Below are 14,279 nucleotides of genomic sequence, written 5' to 3'. Positions count from 1 at the left end.
CATCGGAATTTTTCTCCATCGCAAGTTTAATTATCGGAAATTTGAGTCGTCGGCTTACCGAAAAAGCTTCGTTTCTTTGCTTCGATTTTCGCCGTAATACGCGACTCGGAATTAGGCGCTTTCCGAGCTTGTTATAATTGCGGTAAGTTTGCCGTCGTAAAAATTGACCTCGGATAAACGGATAAACGAAGAAACGAAGAAGAATAAAGAAGAACAACGAGGCACGAGCTGCAAGCTGCAAGCTGCAAGCTGGACCGGCACGAGAGGGGATCGGGTGCCACGCTGGCTGCCCATGAAGGGGGCTCGCCTTTGGCTGATCTGTGTTAACGAAGACGGTGGGGGATACACGGCTTATAAGACACGCCGGCCTCAACGATGAACCAACAGTCGGAAAACAGTGAATCAAGTTAATAAACTCTGGAAGAGCTCGATCCGTCACATTCTCGCAGACTCGGCGTTACGGGAAAAGAGAGAGAGAGAGAGAGAGAGAAAACACTTCGCACGTTGCGAGATATGCGTTCGTTTGATAAATGATAATTGGCAAAAGAAAGATAAAAAAAAAAAAAAAAAAACAACAACAACGACGAACAAAGAAATAAAAAAAAGTTTAATTCTATTCGACTCTCGTTCTCAGTGTTGGGGAATTTATCGTTGTTTATTTTTTTTTTTTTTCCCCCACTCTCTCCTTGTTTTATCTTCGTCGGATCATCGATAATAATAATAATAACGATAACAAGTAACAAGTGTACGAGAGAAAAAAAAACACAATCCGGTATTAGTTGTATAATACATATATATATACATATATAAATCGCAGAAAGTGGCGAGGTGAGGATGCCTTGAAATTTGAACCGTTTAAGTTTGTATTAAATTGATGGCGCGCGTTTAGGAGAAACATTAATCGAAGAAGTTGATATTATTCGAAAGAAGGGGTAAGAAACGATACAGGGGAGAGAAGATAATAAAAAAAAAAAAACAAAAAAACAAAAAACGAAGAAGTAAAAAATAATAAAGACAACAACGAGGAGAGACGAGTAAATAAAAAGTCGAATATACGTGTAAAACAGACTGTAAAAAGAATAATATCAGTTTTATATATTGATCGTCAATCAAACCGACGTGTAAAAAGCTTGTGACAATTTATCTATCCCGTTGACTTTGTACAAAGACGTATTACATACACAAACACCGATCCCGTCGGAGACGTAATTCGAACCTTTTGAATTATAAGAACCTGCAGCGAACGATTTCCTCCGAACGTGAGTACAATGTTAAAAATCTTACTTTCACCTCTTGTTAAAAATGTGTATAATATTATCTCGCGCCGTAAAACCATGGACTGAAAAAGAGAGAGAGGATAATCTTTTCACTCGTGTCGTTAGATTTCTCATAATTATTACATCAGTCCGTAGAGTAAAGTCGAAAAACTTGCGCAACGAAAGGTTGAATTTACTTGATGAAGTAATATTTTTTATTTATCTATTTATTTATTTTTTTTCTTTTCTTCATTCGTTTCGTCGTCAACGAAAATATTGGTATAAAAAAAAAAAAAAAAAAAAAAAAAACTCCTTTACCGTAATATTGATAAGGATTGCATCATTCTAAATTGTGTGGTGGTGTAATTTATATCAATCGTATGGTTAATTTCGCTCCTGCAAATACATTTAACATTTATATCGTATATAATACGATGCGTAGAAATGCATAAAAATTTAGAATCTGGAATAGTTTTGTCTTATTCTTTCTCGTAGATTTATCAAAATTCTTTCGTATTTCAACATATCCAACACTCTTTTCACCTTGATTCGTGTCTTTGAATTTGATTTGCGCTTTTTTTCCAATCCCATTTTGGCAATTTCATTGTTTTAATATAACGATTTTCAATCAACAAACAACTTCGAAGACCTCGAGTTTCGTGTTATATCGAAATCCGTTGTGCGACGCGCCGATGGAATGAATGATTACTTTAATCATTAAGTATTCGTTCGTTCGTTCATTCATTCGTTCGTTCGTTTATTCGTTCGATCGTTAATTTATTTCTTTTCTCCTTTCCCTCCTTTCTCCTTACTCGATTAGCACGATTCATAAATCGTACGGTACATTTTATTTCGCGTGTAATCTTGAACAAAAAAATAAACAAATAAATAAATACAAATCTACGTATACCGTCGCGTATTTCTTAACAAACATTAATTCGTTCAAAAATTATACTCCTTTTAAATCAGAAACTCATCAACTACACGTCCCGGAAACGTCTGAATCGAATGCGTTCAAAGACGCGGAATATTACAATAATAATAATAACAATAATAATAACAATGAAAGAAAAAAAATCAATTTAATTTAATTACATAAATGGATGTATTACACATATCGTACGTACAATTAGTTATCGATAGGAAAGTTCGAGTGGCTTTTGTCGAAGATTGCGACGCGTTAAAGAAAAAGAACGAAAACAAGTAAAAAAAGAAAGGGTGGGGTGAAAAAATAAAAAAAAAAAATAAATAATAAAATATTCCATCAATGATACGAATATTATTACGTTTGATTTATTGTTTCCTTGTATCCAATAATTCCGCGGCTATATCGTTATATTTACTATTGTAGAGGCGATTACGCGTATTTCAGTACGGTTGTTTTTACTACAACGATAGAATCGCGCATGTACGAACATGTGTATATAATATTATTATTCAACGTTGGGTTAATTGATAAATTATAAATACATAAAACGATAATGAAAAGCTTATACTGCATACACTTTTCCATCGCTGGTTTATTTCCATAGCTGATTTTCGCCCGTACGACTTGCGGAAAAAATTATACCACGTATATTATATACTCGACGGTCTTCCTTCTTTGTTCTTTTTTTTTTTTATTTTATCGTTCTCATCCGAAAAAGCAAAAACGACATTTTGTATTCGACACGCGTTGTATTATATTCAGCCTCTCGCTTTATTACGTTAAATAACAACAAATATATTCCGACCTCTGACGCCTCGAGACGTTATCTCTTTTTCTTTTTTTTCTGCTCTCTCGCACCGCCTGCAGGTGTGAATAAATTTTTAAGAAGGTTGGTTGGCCAAGAATAGTCGAAAATTAAGAACATTCGTCGAATCGACGAGTTCGTAAGCTGCTTGTATCTTTTTGTGAATACAAAAAAAGGAAAATATAATGCAAAATACTGGAATTACGGTGAAAAGCTTGGATATGAATTTTTCGTTTCAAATAACGCTCGAAGATTGTTGAAAATGCATTAAATTCTTTCGACTTCTCTTCACGGTCAATGATAATTAATTCACTTAGAAGACAATGGAATATATTTTCTTCGTATGAAAATTCGATTAAACACTTTTTCTTTGTCGTGTAATCCGTGTATGTTTTTATATTTAATTTTACAATATTTATCACCGATATTCCGGATGATTATAATCGAAACAATCAACTTCAATGTCGAATTAAAATCTGTTTCGGTAATATCGTAGAAAATATATAATCTTACGAGAAAATAAAAACGTCAACGATTTTGAAAATATGGCATAAAAGGAGGTATTAAGAAAATCTACGAGGAGTGTGAAAAATGTTTCGAATCATATTTTAACCCCGAAACGACCGATCGGGATATCAACGTTAGAACCATCAAGGACCATTCAAAATGAGATGAGAAAAAATCCAAATTCGCGTTACATCTTTTTTCCAACACTGATGCAACAGTTTTCGAACAGATAACCAAAAGAGTAACATAATGAATTTTACTTTTCTTTTACTAAACCAGTTTTATAATTTCGCGTCAAAATTCCCACTTCACGTTAGATTTTACCTCGGTAATTCCACCTACTGTTTACCGAAAAGAAATTCTTCAACGGGATGAAGTATGCTCTTTGTGATTTAAAAACTGTACGATTCGTGGGATTCCGGTAAAGAAGAGAGAGAAAAAAAAAAAAAATTTGTTATCTCTGAATTTAAACTCACCGCCCTCGCAGCCCTTGGTCAGCATCTGTCTGACTATGGCCGTTTTACTCGTGTACGCATTGGCGTTCGCCACGGATGCGCAGAGTCTTCTAAATTCCCTGAAAGCATCATCCCTGCATTTTCCAACGGGCGTTTCCTTCTTCGGCGAGGCTTTCGACGTCGCCGGAATCGGCTCAACGCTGGATTTCGATCCACCGACGGATGTTTTTCCATTCTTGGACGAATTATCGTTGCGCGAATCATTTTTCGCCGAAGAATCTCTTTTCTCAGTATTTTTCTTCCCTGGTGATATTTTCTTATTCGCGTTCTTGACAGGGGCTGAAAATAAGAATTATAAATATGAATCGTACGTTGAAAATTTAATAATTGCGGTGTGTTTATACAAAAATATAAAAATTACAATTATTCGATATTAATTCCATAATTTTCAGTCAATTTAATGCAATGAGAATCGTTGAGCGACGCATATTTACTATTGTCATATTTCTATTGAAAGTTCGACGTTATTTTGTTTTTTTGTTTTTTTTTTCCTTTTCTTTTTCAAAATCTTTTTCTCCTTTTCATCACCGCACCTTTGTTGTCATCGATAAATTCGAAACTGTATTTACTTCACGATTCATCGTTTATAATTTTTTCCACCGTACGCCTCGTAACTTTTTTGCGGGATTTTTCTTCTTGTCGACAAAATTGGACAGAACGCGAGGGTAGAAAAAAAAAAAAGAAAGAAAGAAAAAACGTAAAACCAAAAATCTTACGTACAACCGCGCGAAGAATTAAATATGAAACTTGCGTCGTTCGAATTTACATTAAATACGATTTTTCTCACTCTCCATCTTGGTCTAAGAATTTTCATTTTTTCAACAAAGAGAATCCCGTGAGAAAAATTTGAAACCAATCTATCGAGTCTGTCGATTCGAAAATAGTGTTTTCGTATTTTTTCTATCAGTAAAAATCAAACCCGTGATTCGAAAGATCAAAATTTTTTTTTGGTTCCACTCTTCGCCACGCTTGAAAATAGAAGAAAAAAAAAAAAAATCACCGATGGCGATCGTCAAACGTAGGTCGGTTTCGCGTAGAATGCCCCATATATACAGATACGTATTGCGGTATATCGTGTATTCCGTGCGTGAATATTAATCGAACATTTAATTTTCGATAAGGCATTTCCACAGGGCAAAGTGAACCTAGGATATTCATTCACCTGCACAAGGGTTCAACTTATTCATGCAGAAACTCGGTTTTCGACCTGACGGAAATTGTTACAGTGTAATTTTCTACATATACATATACATGTATGTACAGTCTGTGTAATTTCGTTACCAAACATATATAACAAGGTTCAAATATTCCGATATTTATAATCATTTCGTGAAAACAATTTTTCATCACGTTACTACAAGTGTATTCGGACAGATTAACAATTCCGTGTGAAAAACAGCAATAAATCGAAAAAAAAATAAATAAATAAATAAATAATGTTTATAACATAAAATCGATCGTCCGTCTTACCCGAATCGTTGAATTCCTCGAGTTTTCCCTGGACGAGTTCCTTCCCCTCGTCGTCGAGTTCCTGCCATCCAGCCACGTCGTCGTCGAGATCGTCGATGCGTTTAGTGCTCGCCCTCTGCTTGGCGAAAACTTCAAAGATGCAGGTCAAGTGATGCCACGCCTTCATTTTCCCATCGCCGAACGGGTTCGACATCAATTTCGCGACCCTGACGACACCCTGCTCGATCGGACATTTGCACTTCTTGCATTTAGCTCGTCCGGTTTTCGCACGTTCGACCGCAAACGGTTTTTCCTCCGGCGATTCGTCGCCGTCCGACATCGCGATTGCAACGTAAAACCCTCTTTCGTTTTTTCGCACCTGCAAAAATGAAAAGGAATCAAGTTTGCAGCGTCAGTGTAAAGATTCATTTTTTTTCGTCGCAACCGCAGCGTCGTCCCAATTAGAAATAATCTATGATCTTTAAAAAGCAAACTGTGTTCCGATTTTGGAAATTAAAGTTGTTCGAAATTTTCAAAACAATCGTTCTAATATCGATTATTTCGTTACGTCAACGTTACTAGCTTCAATCTGGTGAAAATAATTCTTTGTCGTTGCGACCGCGTCGTTTTTTCATTTCTTCGAGACGGGGGGGGGGGGGGGGGGGGGGGGGGGGCAAAAAATAGAAAGAAACGCTGGAAACTTTCCACGTTTAAACTCCGCGTTGCGTATTTCTCCGGCATATACAATTTATTGTGCGTACAAAGGAAGTTTAGCGGACAATTTCTATATAAATCTCGCAACAACGTATATATAACAAATTCCGATTTGGCATATATCTTTGTACTAGATCGCATGTTTTTATTTCGGCGTAAAAACGCAGATGAAAAAGAAATAATGGGGCAAAAATGCTAGTTCCTGTGACTAGTTGTTTATTTATTTATTACTATGTATTTATTTATTTATTTTTTTGTTATAATCATTACGAACCGAAAAATATACTTCTGGATACAGAATAAATATGATAATTTTGTAACTAATAACCAGAAAATCTTAAAATATTTAACGTGTTACAGCTTGTATTATAATCACACTTGGTGTCAGATACTTCCATGAAATATTTTTTGTAATTTCAATAATATGTTCAAACCCTTACAGTGAGAAAAAAAAAAAAAAAATAACGACGTGTCACGATTATTGTAAAGAATCATTACGGCATATTTAAGAAACACAAATAAGTATAAGATCAATCCTTTACTCTGAATTTGTACCGAAATATTTTATCATACATATAAACAATGTAAAAATTCGTGATTATTGTTTCGCTTAAAAAGCGGGGTGCTGTAAATTCAACGTAAATGAGAAAGAAGACAAAATGGAAAAAGTATCCTTTCGAATTACTTTCTTTTTTGTTTTTTTATATATAAATCGTGTATAAATGCGAGGTCACGTATAGACAGCTGTTATAATTATACACTCCGTTCCCACCCTTTCAGATTTATCGACCGTCGTAATTTTTGAGCCGACAATTTAAGAAACCGCGTTCACTTCATTCATACTCATAAACACCCCGCTTCACACATTTTTCCATTCTTTATTCCTCCATCGAGTCTATAAATTAACGCTACCAAAAATTTCGTCGAGTTCGATCGATGATAAATAAATTTTCGTAAATTTTTTACAAAATACAACGTAAAATACGAACTTTCGTTACTTTCATCGTCTACGATCGAATAAAAAATCAATAAAACAATCGTTCTCACAGTCAAGAATTCACCATTTTGTCGCAATGAGGATTGAAAAAAAAAACATTTTCTCAACCAGATAAGAACAACATTATCGCCTACTCGACATTTTATCGTACGTGCGATTCGACGACCAATCAAAGCTTTGACCTCAGTTCGGCATCGCCGCGATTGGACGATCGCGTTAATTGAAAAACAAAGATTATACATACATTAATTACACACATAATTGGTGCGGCTAATTATAGACGTGCGCTCATCGCCCCCCCCCCCCCCCCCCCCCCCCCCCCCCATCCACTTATTACTTTACGCGACATGTATTTACACTTACATTATATTAAACATCGTGCGCATGTAGATATTAGCGATCGGCTTATAATCGGCGCGCAATTAAACGATTGCTTAAAACGTTGCGTTAATTAACGTCAACGCGTTTTATTGTCCGGCGAAAATTTCGCAAAAGAGCATTCGACGAGCTCGGTGTTGTTTTTTTTTTCTTTTTTTTTTTGTCTTTTTTTTTTTTTTATTGTCCAAATCTCATTTGTTATTATTATTTTTTTAACACTGCATAAATCAATATCAAGAGAACGAAATTAACTACGATTGCCTGAACATTATCGCAAATACGTGTGTGATTTTTTTTTTTTTTTTTATTTCATCCTTTTTTCCACTCTGCGATACGAAAATCGCTTTGACGAGACAAAAAAGCAAAAAGAAAACAACGCGTATAATTTATTTCGCGTAGGTTTTCAAATCGTGAGAAATGAAGAGACAGCAGCAAAGGAGGAAAGAAAGAAAGAAAGAAAGAAAGAAACAAAGAGAGAGAGAGAAGAAAGACGAAACGAGAAATGATTATTTCTTGATTAATCGATGTACTTATTTTTGCATCATTATTCCGTAACAGCATCTCGGGCGTTGTTCACATTTTGGGTAAATTAAAAAAGATTTTCCCGACAACGAGTGGGAGTATTTAAAGTATACCGTGATGTATACGATTAAACGCAACTACTGTGCAAAAACGCGTGGTTTCAAGCAAATGTTTGTATGATTTATTCGCATCGTAATTACATGCTTTCAGAAGTTGAAAAGATGATGCGGACAGTCGCCTCAACGAAAGCCGCAAGGATTCCAGAAGTAAATGACACCCGGTTAGCTCGAGTCGCGGAAAAACGAAACTACGGTAAGGAAGAAGTTTCATTTTCAGCAATTAATTACCCGATGAAAGAGTTTTTTTTTTTTTTCTCCCGCCATGTTTTACATATTTAAAAACACGCTCGCCAGGAAAGAAAGGAAGAAAGAAAGAAAGAAGGAAGGAAATAAGAAAAGGTAGTGAGAAAATACGATCAATTATAATGTACAATGTCGATGACAAATATCTCCAGAAGACACGTGTTCCGTATTATTTATTACATCATAAACATAAATAAAGATACTCGAACCGTAGACGCGTATCAAGAAATAATTATATGTAATTATATGCAATCACGAAATCGCGAACCTAAAACGAAGCTTAAAGTATTTTCGAATTCTCCGGGAAACTTTCTATATTTTTTTGGAAATTATTGTAGCGAGTGTGCAAACTGGAAAGTTCGACTAATAGAGCTCTTGTTTGTTTAATTTATAAACAAATTGTAACTTGTTTGATATCGTGTTGTGTACAAATATCGTAACTATACAAAAATGCGGAAATGGCGATATTATTTATGTTATATCGTAACGGTGGAATTTGAATCTTTCATGGCTGTCCGCAAAGTTTAACTAATGTTTTCAACAATCAACGATGGTAATTAGAGCTTTTGTCTTTGACTGAGAATTTTACAAAAAGTCACTAAATCATTCGGAAATATACTTGTACACAGAAATTAAACCATCGGTTAAACCACCTATTTTGTACAATGTTTTATGTAAATTTAGAGAACTTTTCAATAAAATTCGATAAATTTCAAAACCTCAGGATGGCGAATCCAATCAGCGACCCCGAAAATCGCATAATACCATCTTGTTGCAAAATTTGCCCCCTCAATCAGCCCAATGACTCGTGACTCAAAGGGTTAAACGAAACCGATCGTTTTCGGCCTTACAAACGCCAACCTTAAGGTAACAAATTGATCCGAGTTTTATCCATTAATTAGCCGATTTATCTACGGGTAGTCGAAACGCGGCCTGTAACAATAAGAGCACAACGGCGGTTAAACTTACGTACGTAAACGTGTTGTAAGCTCGTCGGACCAACACGCGGCTTTACTACTTGCTCGTTCCTAATATCTGCGGAAGCCTCGAGCCATTCGACGCGGTTTTGCGTGCGATGCGCGAGCTTTATATTTTGATAAGGAGAACGGATGGACAAAATAGCTAGACGTAACCCAGGCCAATTATATTTACCCGGAAATAACGGTTATAATCCCCGATCGCTCGATACGCTGGGAAAAAAAGCTTCTTTTTTTTTTGTTTTTTTAAAACGACCAAAATTTTCCTACAATTACAAATATAGGTAGCTGAAAATACTTTCCTTATCATACGTAACGTCAAATTTCTTGGCAAATTTTTTGGCATAATGACTGACCCAAAAACGTCTCCGAGTTTTTTTTTTTTCAGATTCATTTTTAACCACAAATGAAATTTTTACAAAATTGAACAACTAATTCCGAAAACAAGGTTTTTAAAAATCTGACAAGATTCGACGTGCGGTGATTTGATATCGAAAACCACCAAAACTAAAAATTTTTTACAGCGAAATAATTCGATTAAATTTTTTTTACAGTGTTATTTCGTTAGGTTCAAAGAGAAAAATTGCACTTTTAGGGAATAATTTCGACGCCGATGTAAGTTTTTTTTCTTCTTATTGCGATAAATTATCAATAATATTATATAAATAAATTACTTCATTATTTTAACTACGTCAAAAATTGCTCCTTTACTTGTGTTAATTAATGAAAATAACAGTAATATTATCATTTATTTATCAATAATTGTAGCCAACTGATTTCAAGACACAAGCTAGCTGAAATGCAAGAAACGATCTCTTAAAATCATTTTATAATGATTAATTTACTGAAATAATAGTTAATCAAACGGTAAACATTAGAATTATTCCAAAATTCTTTACTTCGACAAATGTATCCAAAAATATATTACACGTGTTTCCAACTCTTAAATTTTCATCAATCTGTACAACATTGAAACAAAATAAAAGAACAGCGTTAGTTTTGTTGAAAAAAAAAATCAATGCAACGGTTAAGATTATCGATTTCAACTTCACGTTTTTCTACGCAAAGTAAAAAAAGAAAAAAAAAAAAAAACACGTCCTTAAAACATTTACCTTTGTTTCTCCGCACCACGTTGTTACAAGTGAAAATATTCTTTTACAATTAAGCCCGCGTAAACAGATCATCGAGATCCCACTTTGTCCTGACTGGCTATTATTTCGTGTTGATTCTAAAGGAAATAGCGCGAGATACGTTGATCAAAGCGTGTGTGCGCAAGTGTTAAATTAAAGGTGGGTGCACGTACACCTATACCTACGTAAATTAGATAAAGGTGCAGGGAGTTTTCGCGAAAACGGGGACGAAGTGAAAAAAAAGAGAGCAAAATAAAAAAAAAAAAAAATAAATAAATAAAAAATAATGGACGTCGATTAAGCCGCGGTGAGATTCGATTCGAATTGCAGAATATATATATATAAGTTTTGTTATAAAGCTGACATTTCCACGGGGAATGTCATATGGCTGATGAGGAAAGCCGGGTGTTCAATTGTTGATACAAACTTAAGCCCGTTATTTAGCTAGGCTTTACCGCAGGAGGTCGGAACTTAACGGGTACATCTATTCGCAATCAACTCCTCTAGTCCGCAAATAGCATTATCTCGATAGTAATTCTCGATCGCGGATACAAACGAGCTAGATAAGGCGATTGTTATACCTCCGAGACCTCCCGCCCCCCCCCCCCCCCCCCCCCCCTCGCCTTCAAATTCGTATGATAATTACCATTTGGACTGTGCAATAATTTTTTCTACATGTAGGTATATGTTTTTCTGTTCGTCGTTCAACCCTTTGATTCAAACGTTATCGTTCTCAATCAACTTTTGTAACGAATTACGAATCTCACGGCGAATCTGATGTCGGATTTCAAAATTTGAAGATGGCAGATCCGATATGCCGGACGGAAATTTGAAATTCGATCAAATTCGGTCAGAAAACTCGATGCGAGAGTTTTCGGGATCGCTGATTACGAATCTGAAATCAGATTCCGTAAATTCAAAACAATGGACCTAACGTGGTCGACGAAAATTGGATATCTGAAAATACGATCATACGTGTCTTTGACTATTTTCATTTTTTACCACAATCAAAAAACATAGTTCTAATTCCTTTTTTTCCTAATTCCAACAATATTCCAACAGTTTTTTTTAACGATTCCTGTATACACGGAATCTTCTAGTTGCCGTAAGAAATGAAATTTTCCTCAGTGTGTAATTGAATCGATGTTATATAACTATTCAAGGAATCTCGAATTTTCTGAATACATTAAAAATTCGACTAAAACCTGCGTATAAGATTACAAATAAACGTTCAAACTGTCGTCTTTTTTTTTTTTCTTCTAATTTTTCGTCACCGTACGATTGATTCGTTTGTTAAAAATTTAAATCACCGTTAATATTACCGGTGGCCCAAAGACTCGGCTAGTAACGTCGTCGTTGAAAGATTTCGATTCGCCAATGAGATGGATAGATAAATAGATACGTCAGTTTATTACTATACTAGAGTAAGGTACCCACGGGTATAAAGGGTGAGAAGAGTAACATAGGAAGTACGGTAACTTAAAATAAAATAAAATAAAAATAGAACAAACCAAAGAGAGAGAGAGAGAGAGAGAGGGAGGGAGAAAAAAGCTTAAATCTATGTACAGCGGGTCAGACCAGGGCAAACCTACGCAGTGTAAGGAGTGAGTTAACGAGAATTAGAAAGAAATTAGTTAAAGTAAGCTTAAAAAAGTAAAGTGAAAGTAAAATTGAGATCCGGTGAAACGGAAAACAAAAGCACCAGAAGAAAAAGAAAGAAAGAAAAAAAATAGAACTAAAAATAGAAATAGAGAGACAGGCATGTAGGAATAAAACGGTATAATAAGTGAGGGTAAAAAATAAAGAACAAACAAACAACTACCGATTTGTTAACACTCTGACAGACCGCACTCGAACTAACGAGCCTGACGAATATAATCGAAAAGACATTTCTTAAAAGGTGCGATGGTCGGAGCCTCGCGTATGGCGGGAGGGAGAAGATGGAGAGAGAGGGAGAGAGAGAGAGGGTTGGTTACACCTCCGCTCCACAGGTGGTGGGTGGGTGGGTGCAGGGGTTGCGGGGTTGGCAGGTTTGCGTATAATAGCGAGCGCCCTGACAGAAACGGCTCACTCGAGAATCGGGAGAACGGAGAACGCGAATCCATCGACCTGCTGCACATCCCCGTTAGTAATACCCCGGTACCAAAAAACCGACCGACTTACTGATCGCAGCCGACGTCGTCGAGAGGAATAAACGATTTTTGAGAAACGTGCGCGTGTTCGACTTTACGAGTAATTTGTTTTCAAACAGCAAGGATTTCCCGAAACATCGATCCGGAGGAAAATCTGAGGGCGGTAGAAGATAGAATTCGGAAAGTAACGAGGGGGAGGAAAATTTGAAAAACAAAAAAAAATAAAAAAAAAACAAAAAACCAGCAACTTTATACCTCGGAGTTTCGATTCTTCCTTTCTACTTTTACCGAGGAATAACAAATTGCTATCGGTTTATCTCGATGAAAATTATATAAATATTTACATTTGCATACATATATATTTAACGAAATATATCTTTGTACATCGATCGGATTTTTGGAAGACGAAAATTTCAAGAAATACTATCGACAAGGTACGACGAGATTCCAAAGGTAGGATCATGAGGATTTTTACTTAACGATTTTCTGTGTCATACACGTTCGTTGAATCTTGATTTCGTTAGTTCGTTAATCTTTCGATATTTTTGACTAATACGATTCTAGTATACGAGATCGTATAGTATCCAAGTAAATAAAATGTTTGAAAAAAAACAGGGTGTAAACAATAAACAATATTTCCAGACACTGTCAAATTAGCGATTCTATGATTTTCAGTCGGTTGTCCGTCAAAGTTTTTTGTATTCTTCTTACTCGGTTTTCCTTTCGCCTTTTTATCCGCAATCGTTCCGGCAAATTTCAATTTTTACAATAATGAAATGGTTGCTTTAATCACTGTTAAAATCGTGACGACTGTAAAGTTTCACATTTTTCAAAAATCGACCAGGTTTTTTTCCCCCTTTTTCAGACGTATGACGCACATTTATTTATATCACAGGTGCGCCTTACTAAGTTTGGAAATACGGAGAAACATTTATATTCTATTATACGTCTGGCCGTTCGGTAAAATGTTTACGCTCCAAGTTGCAAAAATCTTAAGTTAACCTTGAAAATCGAAAATCCTCAAAGTTTCAACGCTCTGTTTCACTGTCAAGGAATGCCGGTAATTTTTATTCATTATTTTTAATTTTCGTTTTCTTATAAAATAAGATTTTATTTGTCTTCGGACCTTCGTCTTTTTGAATTCTAAAACAATCGAAAAAAAAAGAAAAAATTACACGGTAGACGAACAAATCTGGAACTGTCCTCCTTAAAATTAATCTATAGATCAATTTCTAGGCTGTATATTTGTTTTATGGACGCCATATTGAATATTCCATCGTGAAAATTTGAAATTGTTTCGAGTAAAAATTATTTTTAATCCCAGATTTATTTGCCCGCCGTTTCATATGTTTTAATTATTATCGAATTTCAAAAAGGATCAACGTCTGAAAACGAATAAAATTTATTTACACAAAGCTAAATAAAATAAAAAAAAAAAACTTGATCCTGATTTTTTTACTCATCTTTTTTTCAACGTTAAATCAAGATTTATCAACTTGGAGCAGAAATATATTTTTCGAACAGTCGGACAATATATTTCCGTCAGCCGAGCTGCCGAGAGTTTCGAAAAAGTAGCTCGTTCAACTTATTTTTACGTATCAAGAAAT

General features: G+C 35.2%; 2 protein-coding genes across 8 annotated transcripts in view; one reads left to right on the top strand and one right to left on the bottom strand.

Annotated features, from left to right (window-relative positions):
• The window catches only part of LOC124297698 (DNA ligase 3), a 78,054-nt gene that overhangs the window by 40,982 nt on the left and 22,793 nt on the right, over window positions 1-14,279 (bottom strand). For all 3 annotated transcript variants that reach the window (XR_006906661.1, XM_046748982.1, XM_046748981.1), the window contains exons 2-3: window positions 5,482-5,839; window positions 3,973-4,290 (exon numbers count right to left, since the gene is read on the bottom strand). Coding sequence is in view for 2 of the 3 variants with exons in the window: in XM_046748982.1 (XP_046604938.1) it covers window positions 3,973-4,290; window positions 5,482-5,800 (637 nt within the window). In the remaining variant the exon portion in view is untranslated. The remainder of the gene's footprint in view (window positions 1-3,972; window positions 4,291-5,481; window positions 5,840-14,279) is intronic.
• Window positions 976-14,279, top strand: part of LOC124297710 (uncharacterized) — a 47,362-nt gene continuing 34,058 nt past the window's right edge. For 2 of the 5 annotated variants that reach the window (XM_046749010.1, XM_046749009.1), the window contains exons 1-2: window positions 978-1,259; window positions 8,282-8,383. In XM_046749010.1, the coding sequence (XP_046604966.1) occupies window positions 8,293-8,383 (91 nt within the window). In that variant the 5' untranslated portion in view covers window positions 978-1,259; window positions 8,282-8,292. Of the gene's footprint in view, window positions 1,260-8,281; window positions 8,384-12,616; window positions 13,126-14,279 lie in introns of those variants that run through there. The other 3 variants (XM_046749011.1, XM_046749013.1, XM_046749012.1) reach the window with 3 other exon arrangements.

Source organism: Neodiprion virginianus, chromosome 2, assembly GCF_021901495.1.
Source record: "Neodiprion virginianus isolate iyNeoVirg1 chromosome 2, iyNeoVirg1.1, whole genome shotgun sequence".
NCBI classification, from domain to species: Eukaryota; Metazoa; Arthropoda; class Insecta; order Hymenoptera; family Diprionidae; genus Neodiprion; species Neodiprion virginianus.
Note: the sequence above shows the minus strand (reverse complement) of the source record. Positions and strands in the feature narration are given on the sequence as shown.